The 22,078-nt window shown below is 34.3% G+C and overlaps 2 protein-coding genes across 2 annotated transcripts; both read left to right on the plus strand.

The window, feature by feature from the left end:
* Positions 1-2,684: 2,684 nt before the first annotated feature.
* On the plus strand, positions 2,685-9,712 carry LOC130656935 (uncharacterized). Its single transcript, XM_057459879.1, has 4 exons — positions 2,685-2,810; positions 3,842-4,015; positions 6,902-8,945; positions 9,410-9,712. Exons 2-3 carry the CDS (start codon positions 3,850-3,852, stop codon positions 7,381-7,383), a joined length of 648 nt encoding a protein of 215 aa, XP_057315862.1. The 5' UTR covers positions 2,685-2,810; positions 3,842-3,849; the 3' UTR covers positions 7,384-8,945; positions 9,410-9,712.
* An 887-nt stretch (positions 9,713-10,599) lies between these two features.
* Positions 10,600-17,758, plus strand: LOC130656953 (transcriptional repressor protein YY1-like). The gene is made up of 6 exons (XM_057459897.1): positions 10,600-11,249; positions 14,274-14,436; positions 14,639-14,702; positions 14,949-15,041; positions 15,278-15,343; positions 17,173-17,758. Exons 1-6 carry the CDS (start codon positions 10,829-10,831, stop codon positions 17,458-17,460), a joined length of 1,095 nt encoding a protein of 364 aa, XP_057315880.1. The 5' UTR covers positions 10,600-10,828; the 3' UTR covers positions 17,461-17,758.
* The last annotated feature ends 4,320 nt before the right edge of the window (positions 17,759-22,078 follow it).

The following is a 22,078-nucleotide window of genomic DNA, read 5'->3' on the forward strand; positions in this document are numbered from 1 at the left end:
TCTCATCAGTTAGTAAAAAACAATTTTATTTTTTCATATAGGTGAATATTTATCATAGCACATTCACCTATATGTATACACACCATCCGGATAAACTATCTGAGTTCATCACTGACATATTCCCGCACGTACCCACGTACCCACTACACTTCTTTTTATAAATAAATTGAAAGTTACGCCTAATTTGAGAGTTGCACGAGGTTAAAGGTACACATGCGTTACATTCTGTTAAAGAGCTGTGCCAATAGACCGTGAATGCTATAATTAAAGGAGTTCAGACATTTGGCCCGAAACTTTGTACTTGCCTTCGCTCTGATTGGTCGAAGATGGATATCGGTTTTCTCGTGTCTCAGATACATTGTCAATGTCCTGGACAATCTCAAGGGTGATGTAAAGATGGCTAGAATATTACTCTCACTGGTTCTCGATTTTTACGACCTGCGGAATTGCGATAAGCACCAGTAGAAGGAGAGACTTTGGCCATAGCATGGTCTCTTGAGCAAGACACGCTTTTTTACATAAGAATGTGACAATCTGCTGATAGTTACAGATCACAAACCATTAACTAAACTGTATGGTGATCGGACACTAGATAACTAATCCACGCTTACTTTACATGAAACAGCGAACCCTTCTCTGGCGATTTACAATCCAGCATATTCCAGTCCGACATAATCATCTCGCGGTTTCTACATCTTGTAACCAGGTGACGTTTTCCAAAGAAGACACCACCGGCCTTACTGTATCTGGCTGAACTCACTTTAGATATGGAGACAGATATTGCTGCATTTGCTTTTCAAACTTGTCACTTGGGATTTAGTTCATAAGCCAGGAAATTTAGAATTGTTTTAGTCACTCTATGCTGCTCACCAAGGCGTCACAATCATGAATGAACCTGCAAACACGGATATCTACTGGCCAAGTATCATTCGTGAAATTCAGACAGTTCAGGAAAACTACATCGACTGTAATCGTACTTTCTGTCACAAGCTGGTTTACCGCCAGTTGAGCCTTAGAAAAAAGCAAACACTTGTTCATCAGACTGTGTCTTTTCTAACATCGCGTCGTCCTGATATAAAAAAGAGACAACGGGCACTATAAACGAATTTGCAGCGAAATATTTCGCCACTAAAAAGTAGAAAGTGTTAATACTTTACGGCAAATTAAATTTTGGGGGGCAAAATCAAAACTAACAAAAGTGCGCATGCTCAAATACATGTGGCCTGCAAATCCGCTGTCAAATTCGCTTCGTACAAATTTCCTTTAACTGTTTCTTCCGACACTATGCTGCTGTGGGAAGTTGATATACCTGTATTATCATGATGTCGGGATGTCGGGTAAAGAGGGTTTATGTGTCGGGTGCAAGATTTTCTAATAGAAGTGAGTGTGTTATTCCCTCTCGTTTTCCATATCGTGTGTTGAACAATCTATTGAGTTGTTGAATTGTAATTCGGTTACAACACAATTTCTAGTTCTCTAGCATATTTTTAAAAAACCAATTGTTCAGTTACGAGCGAACATAGTGTTACAGTAGGCTCTTTGGTTCATTGATTATTTAAAAAAAAAACTTAATAATGAGATCGTCAGTTGATTTCTACCGTCATCAGAGTTCTCGGCCCTGTCCGAGCACGGACTAATCAATAACTCCTCATGATAGTGGGTCATACCTTGGTTTAGGTATTCTCATCAGTTAGTAAAAAACAATTTTATTTTTTCATATAGGTGAATATTTATCATAGCACATTCACCTATATGTATACACACCATCCGGATAAACTATCTGAGTTCATCACTGACATATTCCCGCACGTACCCACGTACCCACTACACTTCTTTTTATAAATAAATTGAAAGTTACGCCTAATTTGAGAGTTGCACGAGGTTAAAGGTACACATGCGTTACATTCTGTTAAAGAGCTGTGCCAATAGACCGTCTGAGATTTTTAGGTACAATGCAACTGCATATTGTTGCTATGGTAATGTGAATTTTAAACGGTTTGAAAAGTAGGTTAGGTGGCAACTGTCGAAGTTGACTTAGGCATACAATTACGTGCCTCTATGCTGTTGCGTTGCCGTGTTAACATGCATACCATTTCATTTTCAACGAAATATGAAATATGATCTCATATTATGAGTACAGTGAATTGCTATGCTGATACGAAGCTCTCTTCTTTTTGAGAGGATTGAATAAACTTAAAAACCTTCTTTTGAAGCAGTTAGTGGGTATAAGGTAGCAGATGTCAACGTTGTTTTTTCTGTTTCGGAATTAACGGTACCTTTGTCCGTTATACGAAAATGGCGGAACAAGTTAGTTCCCAGTACTAGAACAACATTTTGAATTAGCTTCTCCGTGCGAACGTGTTGTAATCTTTACTACTGGACTGGTTTCTATCCCCTTTCAAAATTTCTTGTGCACGTGTTAATATAGTTGAAATGCATTGTGGTATACTATGGCAGCTCTCGGCCAAGCGACAAATCGATTTAAAAAAAAAATGTTTTATAAATAAAAGAAAAAGTTAAAAGTAAAAGTTTTTTGTGTGGCAGCTCTATGTATGTGGGACTTTTTGTATCAGTGTAAGCGGTATTACGTTATGTTGTACCGTTATGCCTGTCGAAACTCATTACACACTGTATTTACAATCTCCCCGAGCCTGCCTGAATGTATTTTCGTGCAGCTTATATTGAATCGGTGCCACAAAGTCACGAAAATTTCGAGCTACCAGTGACTAAGTTAAGTCAGAGAACTAAATTGTTGCTTTTGTTGATGGAGTGTGGATAGATATCAGGGGCGGATACAGGAATTTAAACAAGTTAGTCCATTTTTTACAAAGTCACTAAGAAATGGACGTAAAAAAACGCAAGGCGTTTAAGGACGTTTTTTACTTAGCGCATAAAATCCCATTTTAAAAATACATTTATTGCTAATGTTTCCAGAAAAAACACAATATTAGAAAGACAAATGTATTTCATTTAACGACTTTGTGATGTTAATATAAACCGATATTTGGTGAAAAGGGGTGAAGATGCTGGGCAAGCAAAATGACGCCTGCGCGTATACCCAATTTAATAACACTCTCCGTGTGGTGACACCTATCCTAATCTCATAAAGCGTATTTGTTTTTTAACAACTACCTGTTGTTCCCTTCTCACAATTTTTTTACAACTGTCCTTCGTTGTTTTCTTTTCTCTCTCTTTTGTTTCCTTTCTCTCTTTTATATTACAACTTTTTTTGTTTCCTTTATCTCTCTTTTTTGCAACTTTTGTATTTTCCTTTATCTCTCTTTTTTACAACTTCTCATTGCTTCATTTCTCTGTTTTTTAAAACTATTCGTGTAAAATTGCCCTTATCTCATGAGTACGCACACACCACAAAATAAAGGCTGACGAAGGCAGCCCAGCATCCCCACATTTTTCCCAAATTCTAATCTCCTACCACATAACATTGCTTGTGTGTACAATATATAACAAGATAACAGATTTCACAAATATCAATCAGGGCACAAACCCTAAAAATATATACAACTTCACACGGAAAATGTCATAACAATGACACCCATAATGTGATAGGTTGTGTTGTTTTAATGAGCTATTGCTGCTGAAAAACCAAATTTTATATAGCGGTCGTTGCCTGTATAAAATCAGGATATAATTTTGCCATTTTTATTTGATTTGTCTGTTGTTGTTTATGGTGTACTATGATCTAATAATACAAATAAAACCTTACATATGCATTTTGTGTTGTTGTTTTTGCTTATTTCTTTATGAGTCTCCTTTTTCATGTGATTAAATGTTTTAAAAAGATGAAATTTAATTTTATTATAAGCATACCAAACTTTTTCAGGAAAAAAAATGAGTCACAGTTTGTATTTGGAATTTTTGATGGAAGAAGAGAAGTGTTTATCACAACTAGAGAGTAAGATAAAAGATCAGTTAAATCGATTGAAAGTAGAAGAACTGACATTGCTGAAATTGATCAGTAATAGTGATCATATTCAACATCCGAATACAACAGCAGGTATATTTTAATTTTTCATGAACTCTGTTGTCATAATATTGAAGCTGTAATTTTCCCTTCAGTGTGCTGCACATAGATAATATTTACTAATGTTTCCTCAATGCAAAAAGTAACAGATGTGTGTGAAAACCAACAAACCAAACCAGTTTTCCAGCCATGGTTTAAAAGATTACTTAATTTGTTATTACCTTAACGCAATGAAATTTCTGACCATGTTACATCGACATGTGAATCAGGGAATGCATATAACAAATATTTTAAATTTTTGTGCAATTGAGAGACCTGCTCTTTTTTATTGTTTCCTTGCACATGAAAGTTGATCATAGATCTATACATTCACGAAACACACAAGATACTTTAATTGAACACCTGGAAAGATTTTTCTTATATATAATTCTTTACTATTATGACTATATAGCTACAACGAAATGAAATTACCAACTTCATGTGAATCTATGGCAAATTAATTATTTTTTTTAAAAGTGAGTTCTGAGGGCAATAATTCTGAATAAACATATAATAACAAACATATAATAAAGAAAATGTTAAAGCATATTTTAGCCCCAGGCATCAGGAATAAACATGTAATTCTCTTACTTTATTACTTTTGGCAAAGAAACTTCCTGTAAAATCAAGTCAAAGAAAAACACATTTAAACAATGCTAACAACATAAATTTTTACAACTAGGTGTACACTATATATCTATACCAAAAACGTTTTATCCTATTGAAATCCTCTGATGCCTCGATTTTTCTTTAAAAAAATATATTATGCAATCACTCATGGTAGGTTTATTAAAAACAGAATGTTTTTCCCAATTTTAATGCATTTGGAATATAAATATATGAATTTTACAGTTTTTGTTATATCACTAGGAAGCTCTTCTTTATATGAAAATACAATTAAAAAACTGTATTCGAATTTTTGCTAATGAGGTCCTTACAGCATCCTTATTTTGAAATGTAGAATAGTTTTCTAATAAATGTGCTAGATGTGCTCATAAATGTTATGCTGATATGAAAAACATAATTGAGAGGAGGAATGGGGATAGTATATGGACATGTTTTTGAAGGTCTTGTTTATTTTTAGAGAAATGTGCAAAACCAACTTTTGTTGTAGTTTTATCCATAATTTGATTGGAATAATAACTGAGTGTACCAAATTTGCTTTATGGTTAAGCAGATAGATAAAACTGAAAATGTTGAAAGAGCCATTTTTATACTGTTAGGTAAAGGCAATTTATTAGCAATTAGTTTAGGAAAGTAAAATGATAAAAAATGAACGTACCACAAATGTTGTCAAATGATAAAAACATTGATAAAATGGGCATGGTTGAATTTTTCAATTTGAAACTTTTAGGGGGTAATTTTGTTAGTATACTGGGTGGAGCTTAAAGAATAGTAAAATGATAAAAATGTAACACTCTGAAGTGTGAAAATGTGTCTTTTTTATCTTCAATTCTCTCATACATAACTGTTAATAACGATAAGATGTTAACGGAAACACCAAATAGAAAATCTAGAAAAAGTGAAGTATATGTTTATTGGCAGTAAGAAATTGATAAAATATTAACAAATGAAGGAAAGGACTATTTAAAAAATATTTCTGAAAATAAAAGAATGTACAAAAACTTGGTTGTGTTATAATGAACTTTGGTGGTAGTGTTTTATACGCTCAATTGGTTGTTAAAGGAAAAGCATGATAAAAATTCAAATGTTTATAAACTTCAGGGTTTTATTTATGGGCAAAGACGTCACATATAAAAAATATCATGCGATGATTCTATAACTCACGAATTAAATTTGTTAATATTTTCTCATTAAATTTCCTACAATAACTTTACTATGTCAGACATCAATTTAGTGCAAGATTTCTTGATATCAAAATGGTTTATTAGACAAAATAACATTCTTTAAATTAAAATTTAACAGTAAATTATAGTATATCACTAATGTTAAAAATTTATCTTTTCAGGAAGCCCTCTGTAACAATCACATTCTATGATGGCTGAAGACACGGTCATCATCATTTATCATTCTCGGCTTAACTTCCAATTTCCATGCTAGCATGGGTTGGACGGGGTATATAAATGACCCTCTTCCAATCTGATCTAGACTGTGTTAGATTTAAACTCAACTTCCTCTGTATCAAGTCTGTCCTTATAACCTCCTGCCAAGTCTTTCTCGGTCTGCCTCTGGGCTTTGCCCCAGGAACCATAAAGTGTCTACACTTTCATACACAATTATCCCCCTCCATTCTTTCCAAGTGCCCCAGCCAATTCAATCTTCTTATTTGGATAACATCTTTAATTCTACGGAGACTTAGCCTGCTTCTTAGCTCTTCTGAACTCTTGCTGTCTCTCAGACTGGCGTTACACATCCACCTAACCATTCTCATATCATTTCTTTCTAAACAGTCAAGATCTTCCTGCTTCACTGCCCATGTCTCACTACCGTACAACATAACACTTCTTACACAGGCCTCATACAACCTTCCAAAATTCTAATTTCCTCACATTACACACAAACGATAAAACAATAACAAAGTTAGTTTTTTATCATTTTCTTGAGTGGATCAAAAAAATTAAAAAACAAATCAATGTTAACTTTTTATCACTATCAATATACACCTGCTGAGTAAATTTCATTAAATATCAATTTGTTAAGATTCCAAAAAGCACTTTTTATGATTTTTATATTTGCAAATTGGTTTTCAGTTCTTCATGAACATGTCCATATATATAACTGACATACTGTATTAAGATGATAATTTATGCAATTTATAATTTCCCATTAAATTTTGTCCAAACATTTTATGGATATTTGTTTTCTTTGTGAATAGTTGATTAACAAGGAATTAAAAAAAAAATGCTATATTCTTTTTAGAACAGGATGATGTGCATTTGTTTAAAATTGTATCAAACGACGATGACGATGATCTTCCTCCAGCTCAACTAAACAAAACATTACCTGCCCAAACCGAGACAAACAAAAATAACTGTCAGTCAACCGAAGTCGGGAGTGATTCGTCTCTTTGTTTACAGTCCACAATGAATGCAAGCACTGGTGTGGAAGCCAACGACATCCCCATTAACTTAAGCAGCGTACACAATACGAGTCATATACCAAGTGAAAGGAACTCAACAATAACAACAGATCATGTTGTCGAAAATGGTTCGAATGAGAACACTGTCATTGTGAATTCTTTTCACGCAAATGAAATACAAAGTGATCTGTCTGTTAACACGATACCTTTAAATCTCAACTCTACACCTTCTAGCATGATAAGCTCAGTGAGAACTGAGGATGCTTTGGGAGATAATGTTGAAGAGGAAGAAGAAGAAGATGATAGTGATGATGAAATGTAAAAGTTGTTTCCATTTTGTCGTCTACTACAGTCTTACTGAAAACTGCAGTTGTGCAAGTGTGTAGCTACATTTTCTAGAGTTGAATAATTTATATGAATCCTTTTGCTTGTCCTAATTTTTTAAGCAGATTTCAGATTCACACAATTTTTTATGAGCAACTCGTTTATAACCAACTGTACTGGATTTAAAAAATTATTAAGTAACTTCTGTGCAAATACAAGAACAAGGAGCACTAAAAATTCATTTGTTGCGTAAATAGAAAGGGACACGCTTTCATAACAAAAGGAACAAAACTCCAAGCAAAGAAAACTACAATAACTTCTTTGTTACACACTTCAGTTTATATTCAAGAACTTTCTTTCACCAAAAATATGACTTGTTTTCTTCCTTCCGTTTTACATAAATCACGGAAATTAATAAAATTAAGCAACAATCAAGCAACTTGAGATCTAGATATTGACTAAAAAATAAGCAACTTGAGGTCTGATCAAAATCAACTTGTTTATAGAGCATATCTTGTATTCGCATTCATAATCGTTTATCTCGTAAAACGTTTTCGAAATTTAAGTAATTTTCGAACTCACAAAAGTTCTTTCAAAAAATAATTTTTAATACCTCTTGCACAACTCGTTGATTTCATTCCGCTGCTCCGATTTTTTTTTTCAAAATTACGCTAGAAATTAATTGGTCAAACATAACATGTTGCTGGTCAAATTGGTTGAGAAAGAATATGCAAGTTGTTACTGTATTCTAATAATTGACCAAACATAACACATTAGTGTTCAAATTAGTTCATAAAGATTATTAAATATACAATAAACAATGGCTTGTTCTATATCTTGCGCAAAAATTTAAAGTATTCCCTTTAAAAGTTTCCATAACCTATTGTGGAATTGGTAGTTAGGACATAAAGACGAAATACGTGTTAAGAAAAATAAAAGCAGTGAAGTTATGTCAACACGGAATGTAAGGAGTGGGTTTTCATCCTATTTTGTACACAAACACTACATATGTCAATAACATTGTTGACATACAAATGACGAAAGATAGTTATACAAGAGCTCACTTATAAACAAGTGGTAAGAAGATTAGAACGCTATTCGATTCTTGCCTGATCGTAACTCAAGTAGATGATGAGAAACTATTGTCAGAGTGAATAATTTTCGCGTTACTGTACTGTGTAGCCAGAGATATTATGGAGGTATCAACATTTTTAAAAATTTGGATACTTATTTTGAGTGTGACTACGTTTTGTTGCATACTCGCTTCTTCTGTTGGTAACCAATGGGTTGCATTGACAATGACCAAAGATTCAAAGTCGTTGGTTGCAGTAACGAACGGGTTGTGGAAAGAATGTATCGACGATAGAGGCAAAGGTTTTATTTGTCGAAATATTAAAAACCAACCGCATTGGATGATGGGTGACATGACTTGGTTGGATACTGCTCGGATTATTGCTGTCGCCTCCTGCGTACTGGCGCTTCTTACAATTGTGTGGAGCATAGTCGGTTTTGTGAGACCTTTTGCCAGTTACCTAGCAACGCTTTGCAGTCTCTTATCAAGTAAGTTGGTTATTTATTTTGTACTGTGAATTAGAAGACATTTTACATCAGAGTTTTTAATACACGTCGGAATGTTGTTTGTAATTTTAAAATTAACGTCTGCTGCTGACGCTATTTTTCCGAAAAAAAACCTTAAATTTAAAATCTTAAAATCAAAACAACAAGAACCAAAATTTTATATTCTCTTTATTGTCGTATATTTTTATTTTATTTTTATTTTCTTACCACCACTTACCACTTTGCAGAAATGCGCGATGGTAAAATGCTTGTCCACAAATATATGTCCAGAAAAAATGTATGCAGCATTAATTAATCCTCTTTTACATCCCAATATATTTGTTTTTCCTACGACTACACATCCCTGTTTTATATTAAGCATTTTTTAAGGTTTCCACAATCTCATTCCTTTCTTAAAAACATTTTAAAAGTTTTTAAATTTCATTGTTTCTTTACATTCTTCGTAGGTGGAACAATCTCGGCTGTGCTTATTATGTATCATGCGGAGAATCAATGGACCCGTCAACGCAACTTTGAATACGGCTGGTCGTTTAACGTCGGCGTCGTTGGTACTGTCGTGTCGAGTGTTTCCTTTCTCCTTGGACTATTTATCGGAGTTTATGTAGAAAATAAAGAAATACACAAAATAAATTACAAACGTCATTCAAAGAATTTTTACTGATACTACTGAGACTATGGTAGTTTATAAATATAAACGAAGGATTGTACGTGTAAATAAAAAAATTAAAAATTGTATTTATGTTGAAAAAGCTGCGTTTTATAACTCCAGTATAACAAATAAGTAGATAATGCTGCGCTACAGCTGTAGACTCTCCAGGAGGCCTCTTTAAAACTCCTCAATTCTCTTATAGGGAGATTTTTTTTAACAACTTTCTTAAATCTCTGCACTTTTTTGTTTGGTATATTGTCGCAACCATTTTATTTTTAAAATGCATAGAAATGCTACACGGCTACAGCAATAATTTGTATGTCATTTCATGGCATTACCCTTAAAATCTCAAATATTCTTAATTTCCTTAAATTGAAAAATATGAAATGAAACGAAATAAAAATGCCCTAATCTAAATGTTTGTTATGAAAATACTATAAGAATTCTCATTAAAAGTCTTCAAATCTCAAATTTGACTCTATAATAAAGAGTTGCAACCCTAAACATGGTTTACCTGAATTTAGAACCACGCTGTCTTGCGGCTGTTATTTGTTATTACCCAGTTTCTTATGTTCCTCTACGTGGAGTAACGCTGGCGTCATTAAAAGTCGAATACGTCAGACTGCGATCGTAAACGCGGATAAATCAAAACAAAATGGTTGATACAAGCGTAGTTAATTTTCTACTATGTTACAAGCAAAAAGCTAATCTTTCGGGCTGCTCTTTTAAAAGACGTTACCGGACAAACATTAATTTTGACCTTGTGTAACTTTCTTTCGTGTTGTTTAATAAAAATATACTTAACAACTCTAGAGGGAAGGGGCTGGAATTCAGTGCCAATCTGGGAAAGAAGCGCTAGAACATTTCGCGCCCATAAATACAAATTTGTCGCGACTATGTGGAATTGTATCTGACCTCTGAATACGGAAACTATGGTCGCAAATAATACACCAATCCGACAGGCTGGGCTACCATCAGACTTAAATGGGAAATCCATTGTCATCGCATGCCCATTTTGGATAGGATGATCACAACTACAACGCTGACTTCTAGAGAGAGAAGGCTTCACACATTTACTTCACTACGGATAGATTCGAAGTAACAACGGACACTGTTTTTGAGCCTGCAGCCTCCAGCATCAGCGATAAATAAATATGGCGCCGTGTGTTTCCCGCCGTGTACATTTGACCCCCAGCAAAGAAGAACTGTAAACAAAATGGCGGAAGCTTTGGTGGATGATCTTGCTGGTGAAGTAGAATGCTTTAATGAAGTGGAGGAGGGTATAAATATTGATGAAAGCCTTTTCTCTAGTCAACCACTGATAGCTTTGCAGCCAGTAATCGATTCTAATAATGATGACATAAAAATTGAAATCACTGAAGAAGTTATTGACGGATCAAATGTCGAGGTTCCGCACATTGCGCAAGAACAAGAAATACCAACAATTCAGACAACTCCAACGAGTAAGAAGCGCAAAAGTAAGTCGTCTAAAACAAAAACTGTAAAAAAATCAAAAAGTAATACTAATGGTGAGGAGGAAGGTGCAACAGAGATTGATGTCCCACGAAAATGGGAAAGAAAAAAAGTCCAAATTAAGACACTTGAAGGAGAGTTTTCAGTGACTGTTTGGGCATCAGGTATGGTATATACATTTTTTTAACCGTTTGCATCCTTGGGAAATATACAATATAGCTAGCTATAGCTATATATACAATTTTACCTTAATACAATGTGTCTTATGGCGCCAAAGAATAGTTTATGGCGCCGTAGATTAGTCGTTATTATGGTGCCGTAGAATAGGTTATAGCTCTCTTACTCTGTGCGGGAGACTGGGGTTCGATTCCTCTTGACGGCGATTCAACATGGGCGAGTGAATGTTACCATAGCCCTGGGTTAACACAAGCCATGTGAGGAAAATGGGGAAGATGGCGCAATGTGTGGGCCGTTGGATGTTGCCGGGAGTTGTCTAGTAGAGCATGGGCCCTCTAATTAGGTCTGCGTAGCTTAAAATGAGCAAAAAATACTCTAGGACTCTCCATCTAAACCACAGCTCCTCCTGGAAATAATAGACAGGGTATATATATCCCTCAATATTTGTGATGCTAGCCATGTATAATATGCACATCTATCTCTTAACTCGCTTGAATTTAGCAATAATTGGTTAAATAGAAGTTTCATTTTTACTTTTAGTTTACAATGCGTATCTCTGCCACATTTAAAAACTTAACCACTGTGTGAAGTTGGCCACTTAGAGGGGGTTTACACTTCCTTGCCGTAGTCACACGAATAAACAACCCAGCCAAATATGTATAATGCAACCAATCTTTCAAAGCTATAGATGACTTGCAATCTTGATAAATTTATTGTTTCTATTTTTTTGCCTGCCAAAAAAAATGTAAACAAAGCTATATCTATAGCAAGTCATCTATAACTCTACATTTTATGTGGCGTAATGAAAATCTTACCCAGCTATAACCTTGTTTCCATGACATTTGATCATTGTAAAGACATAATAACCTTGCCTGGGTGAAAGCCTTTTTCAAGTTGTTTACATGTAAAAGTATCCCTAATAGAAACCATTCAGACCGAATGTAATCGGACAGTTTCTATCTGCAAAACTGGTTAGCGACAAAGGAGAGCACAAATTATCTGGTCTGTAAAATACAACTACCACCCCCAAACAATGCCTCAATTTGGGTACTCCATGTTTTCAATTAACCTGTTTGTTCCTGACCTTGTTTGTTCCTTGCCTTGTATTAGCTGACTAATATATGAAATTCTCACAAGCTTTACCCATGAGTAGGGTATTTTTCTGTCTTGAGAGAAATTTAAACAGAAAACTTGCTAAAATCAGAGTTATTTCGCATACCAAACACTTCACATGTTAAATCTTAATAAAATCAAAGAATTTATTTGGATTCATTAAGAAAATTAGTAATTTTTTCGAGATTTAATAATTTGTTTAATTGCTGACATACTTTTTTAATTATTTATGTGAAAGAGTTAACATGCATACTCATACTCATAGAAAATGTAAGCAAAAGACCATCATCATCATCATCATTCTCCGCTTAACGTTCGTTTTCCATGCTAGCATGGGTTGGACGGGATATATTAATGACCCTCTTCCAATCTGATCTAGACTGTGTTAGATCTAAAATCAACTTCCTCAGTATCAAGTCTGTCCTTATAACCTCCTGCCAAGTCTTTCTCTGTCTGCCTCTGGGGTTTGCCCCAGGAATCATCAAGTCTCTACACTTTCTTACCCAATTATCCCCCTCCATTCTTTCCAAGTGTCCCAGCCAATTCAATCTTCTTATCTGGATAACATCTTTAATTCTACGGATACTTAGCCTGCTTCTTAGCTCATCTGAACTCTTTCTGTCTCTCAGACTGGCGTTACACATCCACCTAACCATTCTCATATCATTTTTTTCTACACGGTCAAGATCTTCCTGCTTCACTGCTTATGTCTCACTACCGTACAACATAGCACTTCTTACATAGGCCTCATACAACCTACCTTTTAAGTCAATTGACAAGACTCTGCTAGTCAACAAAGGAAGTAACTCTCTGAACTTTTTCCAATCAGAACCTATCCTGCAAGTAACACTTCTTCCAACACCACCTTCACTACCCAACATATCACCTAAGTAACAGAAGTTCTCAATTATCTCTAACGATCCACTGTTGTACATCATCAAAGCTGGAAATACTTCATTCTCTATAATCTCACCTTTGCAATGCTTGCATACAAACTGAATGTCAGCTCTTAACCTTCCACCAATACTACTGCACTTCTTATGTACCCAATGCTTGCAAGTCTGACAAAAAATTGAGTTACCACCAACCTCTTTTGAGCAAACTCCACAAGGCCACTTTCCAACTACAAGGTCACATTTGGCTGCAATGCTACTAATTAGACTTTGCTGTGTTAACCCTTAGCCCTTTCTCTTCTAGTCCTTTCTTCCACTTCTCAAACTTTTTAACTAATTCTTCCATCAACTCTGCTATGAGAACCAAATCATCTGCATACAAAAACTCTCATGGACAACCTGTTCTGAACTCCATTGACAGCGCTTCTAAGACCAGAACAAACAACAAAGGACTAAGTACAGAACCCTGATGTACACCAACATTTACACTAAATGCATCACTAAGTGAATTGTTAATCCTGACACGACTTCTAGCATTTCTGTACATAGACTGCACCATCGTAACTAGCCACTCATCCACACCTAATTTTCTCATAGCCCATCAAATAACTTTATGTGGCACTCTATCAAAAGCTTTCTCTAAATCTACAAAGGCAAAATAGAGATTCTTTCTCTTTCCTAAATACTTTTCCTGAAGCTGTCTAAGTAAAAATATTGCATCTGTAGTGCCACGACCTGTAACTAAACCAAATTGCATCTCACCTATATCAATTCTTTCTCTAAGTAACTTATCAATCACTCTTTCAATAACTTTCATTACTTGATCAACCAACTTCAAACCTCTATAGTTACCTCTTTCTAATGCATCACCCTTGCCCTTGTAGCAAAAAGACTTTTGTAAAACATTGGCAAGTTATCTATTGAAAATGAAAAAAACTTATTTTAATAATCCCTTAAATATTGTTAGATTTTATGAAGTTGAGTAGGTGTGTATTTAATTTTTAGAAGATAAAAATGAAGTCCAAGAAGAATTACAGGAAGACATTGATGTAATTGATTATGTTTGCGAGCCCGAAACCACAACAGATTCTCAACCTGCTCAACCATCACCGAATAAATCATCTGCATTAGACCTAAGTGATCCAAAACAGCTGACAGAATTTACAAAGTATAGAATTTATTCCCACGTTATAGTTGTAAGAAATTAAATATCTTTACACAATGCGTTGTTAGTCAAAGCACAATGCCAAAATTTCTTATGCAAAGTTGAGAACCACTTTAGGAGTTTAATCTTACAGAAATGTAAGTTTCCAGGATCGTGGAAATTTAAATGTAGACGTTACTGTATACTTGTCTGTATAATTTTCTAGAAAAACAAAGAAAAGTACGAAATCAAATCAAGATGCAGTAAAAAGTATAGCATGTCCACATAACGTTAGTTAATGGTTCTTTGTTTGTTTTTTTGTTTATTTGTTTGTTTTTTCTGCAGTGGAAATTTATCATAGTGTGTGAAACGAAACAATAGCAATCTTTTGTTTAGCTTAAAGCTTGTTTACTTTTTTGCCTATTAATAAAATCACTAAAATGTTTGGTACTACTTCTGGTTGCAACCTAAAATTCCTGTGTTGAACTATTAAATATTTTTAAATGTTTATATTAATTTTTCTTCTGATTTACTAGGGTTGTACAAAATTGTTTAAAGATAATTCCGCCATGAGAAAACATTTGCACACGCATGGCCCAAGAGTGCATGTGTGTGCCGAATGTGGAAAGGTAAGTCTTCTTTTCTTTTGGCTAAATAAGATGTTTGTGGATTTTAATGCTATGTTATCCCTATTTGACGCGAATGTGAGGCTGAATGTATGGGAATTCATCAAAAATAGAAAAGTGGGGTTGAGGGTCAAATTACTAAGATAGGTGGAATTACTAAGTTGAAAAAAACTTTTCATGCCTATTCCTTCTATCACAGTGACCTCACAGTCACTGATCAACAGTATGTTTTTACACAGGCTTTTGTGGAGAGCTCCAAACTAAAAAGGCATCAATTAGTACATACTGGAGAAAAACCGTTTCAAGTAAGTAATCTTTCTCATAATTTCAATTTATCCGCATTGAAAGTGATAAAGATCTTAGTTTTAGGTAAACAAGCTGTCCAGTGTCATTGACAAATTTGAGTGCTCTGGAAATTTTTTTCCCCAGGAAACCTCAAATAAATTATGCCCTGGTAATTTTTTCATGAATAAAACTTAAAACACCGAGAGGTCTTGGTAAGTTATACAATGGTATTTGCTAACAGGGCTTGAAATCCAAAGTGAGTCCGAGAGCCCGACTCGCGCTGAGACTCGCGTAAGTCAGGGTCAGGGGAGTCCAAAGGGACTCTCGCAAAAAGTTTAGAATGAAGCTTAGCTAATTAGACTTTTTCAAGAATATTGTGCATTTTTAATTTACTTTATTTACTGAATGTTCTAGTTATTCCTTGAACTAAACTTATTTAGGTTAAATGCTGTATTTCCATGTGTAAAAAGTATAGAGTTGATATAAACAGACTCGCGCAACATATTTGACGCGAGTCTGAAAAGACTCGCCTGAAATGGGTTGGATTTAAAGCTCTGTGCTATTTAAGTCTATTTATCTGGACGGTTATCATAAGACAGACTAAATCATTTAGTTACTTAAGCAATTAATTTAGTTTGTGATTATCTTGTGCGTTAGTTTCTTATACCCCTACTCTTTAATCTACACACCTTTTTTGCACAAATATAAAAAACATTAGATCCTTGAATGTGACAAACTCAGTTTTCTAAGGAAAAAACCCTTTCGGCTTAATAATGGCGAAATCTTGGGCAAAATAAGTGGAAATGGTTAAAAATACGTATTTTCGAACTTTTCTGGGGATTGAATTAGTATTTTTTCTGACGTTTTATATCCAGTTAGGTGCATTGAAGTTCCGCTTTTTTTGTGAGGTTAAAAATAAACATCTGCACGTGTACTGACGTGAAGGAGCTCAGAACTGAAGTGATTTCACAAATGACAGTTTCGCGTCGGTAGTTCGAATTGTCTCCACCCACTTGTCAGTCAAAATTAAGAATTATACTTGATGCGAAACACAGTGAACAAAATACAACAGACTTGTTCTTATACTTAAATAGCTAGACAGTCAAATAGCTGTGCAGTCCAAATTATTTGGATTGTTTTTTTTTAAATTTTCGATAAAGGGGGCGTTCATAAGGTTTCCATTCCCTCAAAGTAAAGCGAAATTATCACAGTCTTTTACGCCAACCCTATGGTGTCTGCACATGCGCAATAGCTCTCACTTCGCCTTACTTCGGTCTATTTACGTGGTTTTTTCGACCGCAATGCAATTTTAGTTTTGTCAAAAAAAAAAAAATACTTAACTGAAATTCAGACTTGGGTGGGTGGGTTTTACTTCTAGGGTATTATTTAAACAGTTTAAAGCTTCTGTGAGATCGAAGAGACAAAATATCATTTCGGGTGAAGTAAAGCGTTTATAAAAACAGTACCTTGAAACTCAAGGAAATTATTAGATGTTTTTATGAAAGCAATCTAGATTGGAAAACCTTTTTTTGATTTTGACTTTTGTTGTTGTTGTTGTTTTATTTGTTTTTGGGAGGGGTTGGGGAAGGGGGTTATTGAAAAGAACTATACAGTTTTGAAATACTATATATACACATGTAAATTGATGGAAAAAAACTTTTTACTTCAGTATAGGAAGCATCTCCTGCTGACGAAGATATATACCTTTTCGGATAAAAGTTTGAGCTCATGCAGAATTTCTCATTACATTTGTCCGAAAAAAATAATCACTTAATTGCAAATTATAAATGCAAAATACAAATTCATTTGCTTATTATTTTTTATTTTTTTTACATCTTCACTTTTTCAGTGCACGTTTGAAGGTTGCGGTAAAAGATTCAGCCTAGACTTCAATTTGCGTACGCATGTCCGTATCCATACAGGTGATAGACCATACGTCTGTCCATTTGACTCCTGTAATAAACGTTTCGCTCAGTCAACAAACTTAAAATCTCATATATTGACACACGCTAAATCTAATGCAAAACGTGGACAGTCTAATTCGGAAACTAATACTACGGTACCGGAAGTATATGAAGAAATTGAATACGTAGAGGAAGAACCAGTTGATTTGGTTATTTACGAAGAAGAGGTTTGATGCATGCGTGTTGAGAATAATAAGTAAAGAATGAGAAGATGCAGTTGTGTGCAAAGAAGTTCTCGTATAGTTACTTTTACGGCTACCGAAAGACCTGGCAAAATACGTTGAGACACTTCCCTTGTGCAACGCCCCAACAGAACTATTTATTTATATATAGCATTTTAATAGTTTAGAAATTAGTGTGTACTTTCCATATACTTTTAAACTCAGTTAAAATCGAAATATTTCACAACACTGGCTTGATTAGCATGCCAGTTAAAATATTGTTTAAGAAGTATAAAATGCTAACCGTAAATGATGCATATTCTTTAACGCGGGGTTGTTAAAAAAGCTGCAATAACTAAAAAAAGGCATTCATTCATTATCTGCTGGACCGCTTTTCCAAGACGCATTAATGCAGAAGTTTTAAACAAGGTTTGTTAACTCCAAATGCGCCATTTGAAATTACGACTGAATACAGACGAAATTAAAACGAATTACATTTTTTTTCCTTTTAGTCACCTAGAACTCTATATATTAAAAATGTAAATTTCAACTTCAGCATTCTTTCTGCTATAAATGCCCAACAGTATGAATTGAAAGAGAAAATATCAAATTTTTTTGTCGCGAAATACAATAGAACTTGCTAACTTAAGTTTCCACTTTTTTAATTCTTATTCTATTTTTTAGAAAAAGTTATTCTAAAAATTAGTCAAAATTTTATTCACCTGAATTAAGTTTTCCAAATATGTCTCCACCCTTGGTGCTGCTTTGTTCTGTATTTTTTATGTAGTTCTTTTAAGTAGGCGAAAATGAGTAGGTGACGAAGGAGTTCCTACATGAACTGTGTTAAAAATATTGCTGTGTATTATTCGCATATGTTTTTAGAGAAATTATTTTAGTTGTACAGTTGTCCATTGATAAGTGGACGTTTCAAGAGACCGAAGAAAACGGTTAGCGAATGTTCAACTTTTCTGAAGTTTTTTCAAAAAAAAATTAATTTTGTCAAAAAAAAACGCAGTCCTAAAGACACAGGTGCAAGAGGTTCCAAAAAGGGCAAAATAAGATATAGCGATTTCAATTTATGAGAATTCTTTCATATGGTGACTTAGAACGGCAATTTACATTTTTTTTATCTCTCTCTGTAGAAAAATTAGTTCTAATGTGTCACCACGCACGTGTTAGTTTCACAAAATCCTAGATTCGAATGTAAAAAAACATGTTTGAACGGGAATTTGTTTTAAAAATAGTGAAGGTTCAGTTATGAGGGTGTAATTTGGCTCAAGGGACTAGAAAATGGTTCCAATTAGCGAATGTTCCACTTACCCGGGGTTCTACTTCAAAGAAATTAAGAGAGTTTGATAAAGCAAATCCAAGGAACAGGGAAAATGGTTCCACTTTGTGAATATGATTTAAACCAATCACGTTATGGTCAAATCAAGGTATTCTATGGCTTGTTTTTGTTTAGTTTATTATAATTAAATGTTGTTTTGTATCAGTTCAATACCTTTACAATAACAGAGCTGGCAAAATTTTGCGGCCAATTTGTTTGTTAAAGGAGAGGCGAACTGCGCATGGCCAAGCTCGACCCCGGCACCTTTTTTTTGTTGCTAGAACTATCAGAAAGCGCAGCGCCGTTGAGAAGCAAATAGTCCTGGCGACGAGGTTGGCGCACGGCACCAGACCGACTGGCTCCATAATAAATCGATTTACATGTTACAACCATCATAACAAAAAAGTCTAGAAACAAAGACTTAGAAATGTTTTGATATTGAAAATGTTCGTAGAGATATAAAAATTTGATGTTCTTCATAGAAAAAAGGGTATAACTTCACCTAAAACTCGGGAGAACAACAACACACTGGACCCAAAATATAAAACAGTCTGTTAAAAATACCAGTTTTGTTTACATCTTTGTGAGTGCTGAATAATGCTGAATTCTGCATGATATTCTAATTTTTCTTTTTTTTTTTACATTCACCTCGCCGTCGTTATTTTGGCTCAGCTCTCCACCACTGCCCGGACCAAGGTATCAAGTTTCAAGAGAGTTAACTTAATGTTTATGTTTCTTACACAACGTGGAGTGTGTACTCTGTTCACACTCAAGACGGCTTAAAATTGGAATGGCGTAGCTGTGTCGCGTTAACAAATTGGAGGTAAGGCTAACAAACCGGTCCTTGTAACGAATCCGCTTTCAAAACGTTTACAAACAGGCCGTTCTAACGCTCTAAAACGAGAAAACGTTTACAACACGGATAGAGGAGTTCCACAGTTCTTCAGCCACCCGGCTTTCTTGTTTGTTTTATTTACCACATACACATGTAAACAGATAAATTTACATTATTCCAAGACACACTGGTATATCCACAGGACGCGCAATTTTCTCTGAAGGGGTTTATGAATAACCCCAAATTGGTAACAATAAACTATTAGTCAGTTCCTCTTGAAAACAACCTCGTCCGCAGGGTTTGTTAGGCTTTTTATATTTGGACGTCCAAATATAAAAGCCTAACAAAACCTGGGACGAGGTTGTTTTGAAAATAGACTATATTCATTTTTTTTCTTTTGTTTCACGGCTTAACTAAATGCTTGTCAAAATCTAAACAAACTCGCCTTATCAAGACTGAAAAAATTGGAAGAGAGTGAATAAATTTTTTTCTAAGAGACCAAGAGACAGAGTTTTTTGCAAACCAATTTTTGCCGGGTTTTTTATCTGACCAAACTTTTATACTTACACTCATTATTTTATTCCTTTGCCCACTTTCTCAAGTCAGTATATATGAAACCATAACGTTATTAAAGGAAACACAAAAAATCGTCTTCCTCTGCGCTCATCTTCTTTCTAAATAACTGAGAGTAGCTAGTAGGAGAAGAAGAGAGCCAAAGAGAAAAGAACGAAGCGGAAGTAGAAGATCAAAGCAGAGAATATGTTAAATTAAAAGAGAAAAAAATATAGTTTTCATTGTCCTCTTGTTGAAGTCTTTATTGAAAAAACAAAGGCTTGAAAATTTAATCTTTTGTGGGCATTTTAGTTAGCAAAAAGTTTTTTTTACAAATGAGGTTGGGCGCTAAAATGCTTATAGGTTTTATTACCTGTAAGTTCAATTATTATGTGGATTTGTTTTTGTGAATCGATTTTCTTACATTTCACGAAAATTTTTTTAGCCCATTTTAAAAATGACGTTCCACTAGAAATTTCTTATACTTGCGAAAACAAGAGAAATTTCACAAATTTAATTTTAATTTTTCCATTGAATGATTTGCCCTCCAAAGTTAAAATTAAAAATATAAAAGTGACCAACAAAAAGCATACAAGCAACCCAACCAATATCCTTGAGACCATAAATCAAATTAAGAACATTCGTGTGTACTAGCCTTTGTTAATGTACATTTTTTACCGTCTCAAAGTCTACACATCTGATGACATTATATTTTGCGTAGTTTTTGTGTAGTGTGAATGTTCAGTGTTAAAACAGCGTGTTGTGTTAGTATTAACACCATGGTGTTAATACTAACACTCCAAAAATCTGAACACTCTAGAGTTAAAATGGTAACAAAAAGCGCTAAGCCTAAGAGTTATGTTAACCAAAAAAAATTTTTATTTGTAACACTGTTAGCACGATACGAATTTTTGTATTTTTTTGACACTCAGTTTTATCTTGAAAAAAAAAACAGAAAAAAAACATGAAGCGAGACATTGTGTTCGCGAGTTCTCTTGTTTATAATGATAAAAACACAGTGTGATAACATGTTTACAAAAAGCCCAGATACATTTCTTTTGCGACGACGTCTGGTTATCATGACTTTTATTGCACCAGCTAGCAACAATCTCTTCTTAAGAATTGCCATTTTAAAATATTGAAATTCCTATCAAAAGTTGTTTTGCTTTAAAAAAAAAATCATGGTCATTCCCACTAAATTAACGCCTAAAGGCTATTTTTCACTTCCAGAAAATTTTCCGCGTAACGGAACGGAAAGGAACAGAAAAGCTTCTGAGCACGCGTACTTAAAATGTTTACATCACGTGGTCTTGGCCAAACTAGAATCGAATTCAACTTTTTCTTTGCGTTTAGTACGAAAACGGGAGAGAAAGTTAGTTAGCCAATCAGATTATTTAAGTGTGTTTACTTTCTGTTTTGAAATGGGCACCATATTATGAAATGGAAATTACTAGCTGTTCTGCGGAAACTTTTTTTGAAGTAGAAAACAGTTTTAACATTTTAAAGTATTAAGAGGTGTGAAGAAAAGGCGTTCAGTGGAAACCAAGCTTGTTGCTTTTCTTCACATATTCCTATTTTTTACCACTATACCACGATAAAACATAAAACTGATTGCATTAACAGTGTTATACTATTGACACAGTGATAAAATGCCTAAAATAAAACGCTTTTTAAACACCTTGACGCCGATAACGCTTTTAACGTCATTGACGCCATTAGCACCATTATCACACTCAGTGTGAACAAGTCTTTAGTGTTTTATACTCTAATGTTTTAGATTCATGGTAGCAATCTTACATAAGCTGACCTGACATGATATGTGACTTTTAACTCATTGAAATTCCAAAATTAGGCATAAGGATACTATGAAAAGTACTTTTTTAGGCTCAAAATATGCTTAGGTCATGCTTAATTGC

This window comes from Hydractinia symbiolongicarpus, chromosome 9, assembly GCF_029227915.1.
Source record: "Hydractinia symbiolongicarpus strain clone_291-10 chromosome 9, HSymV2.1, whole genome shotgun sequence".
Taxonomy (NCBI): Eukaryota; Metazoa; Cnidaria; class Hydrozoa; order Anthoathecata; family Hydractiniidae; genus Hydractinia; species Hydractinia symbiolongicarpus.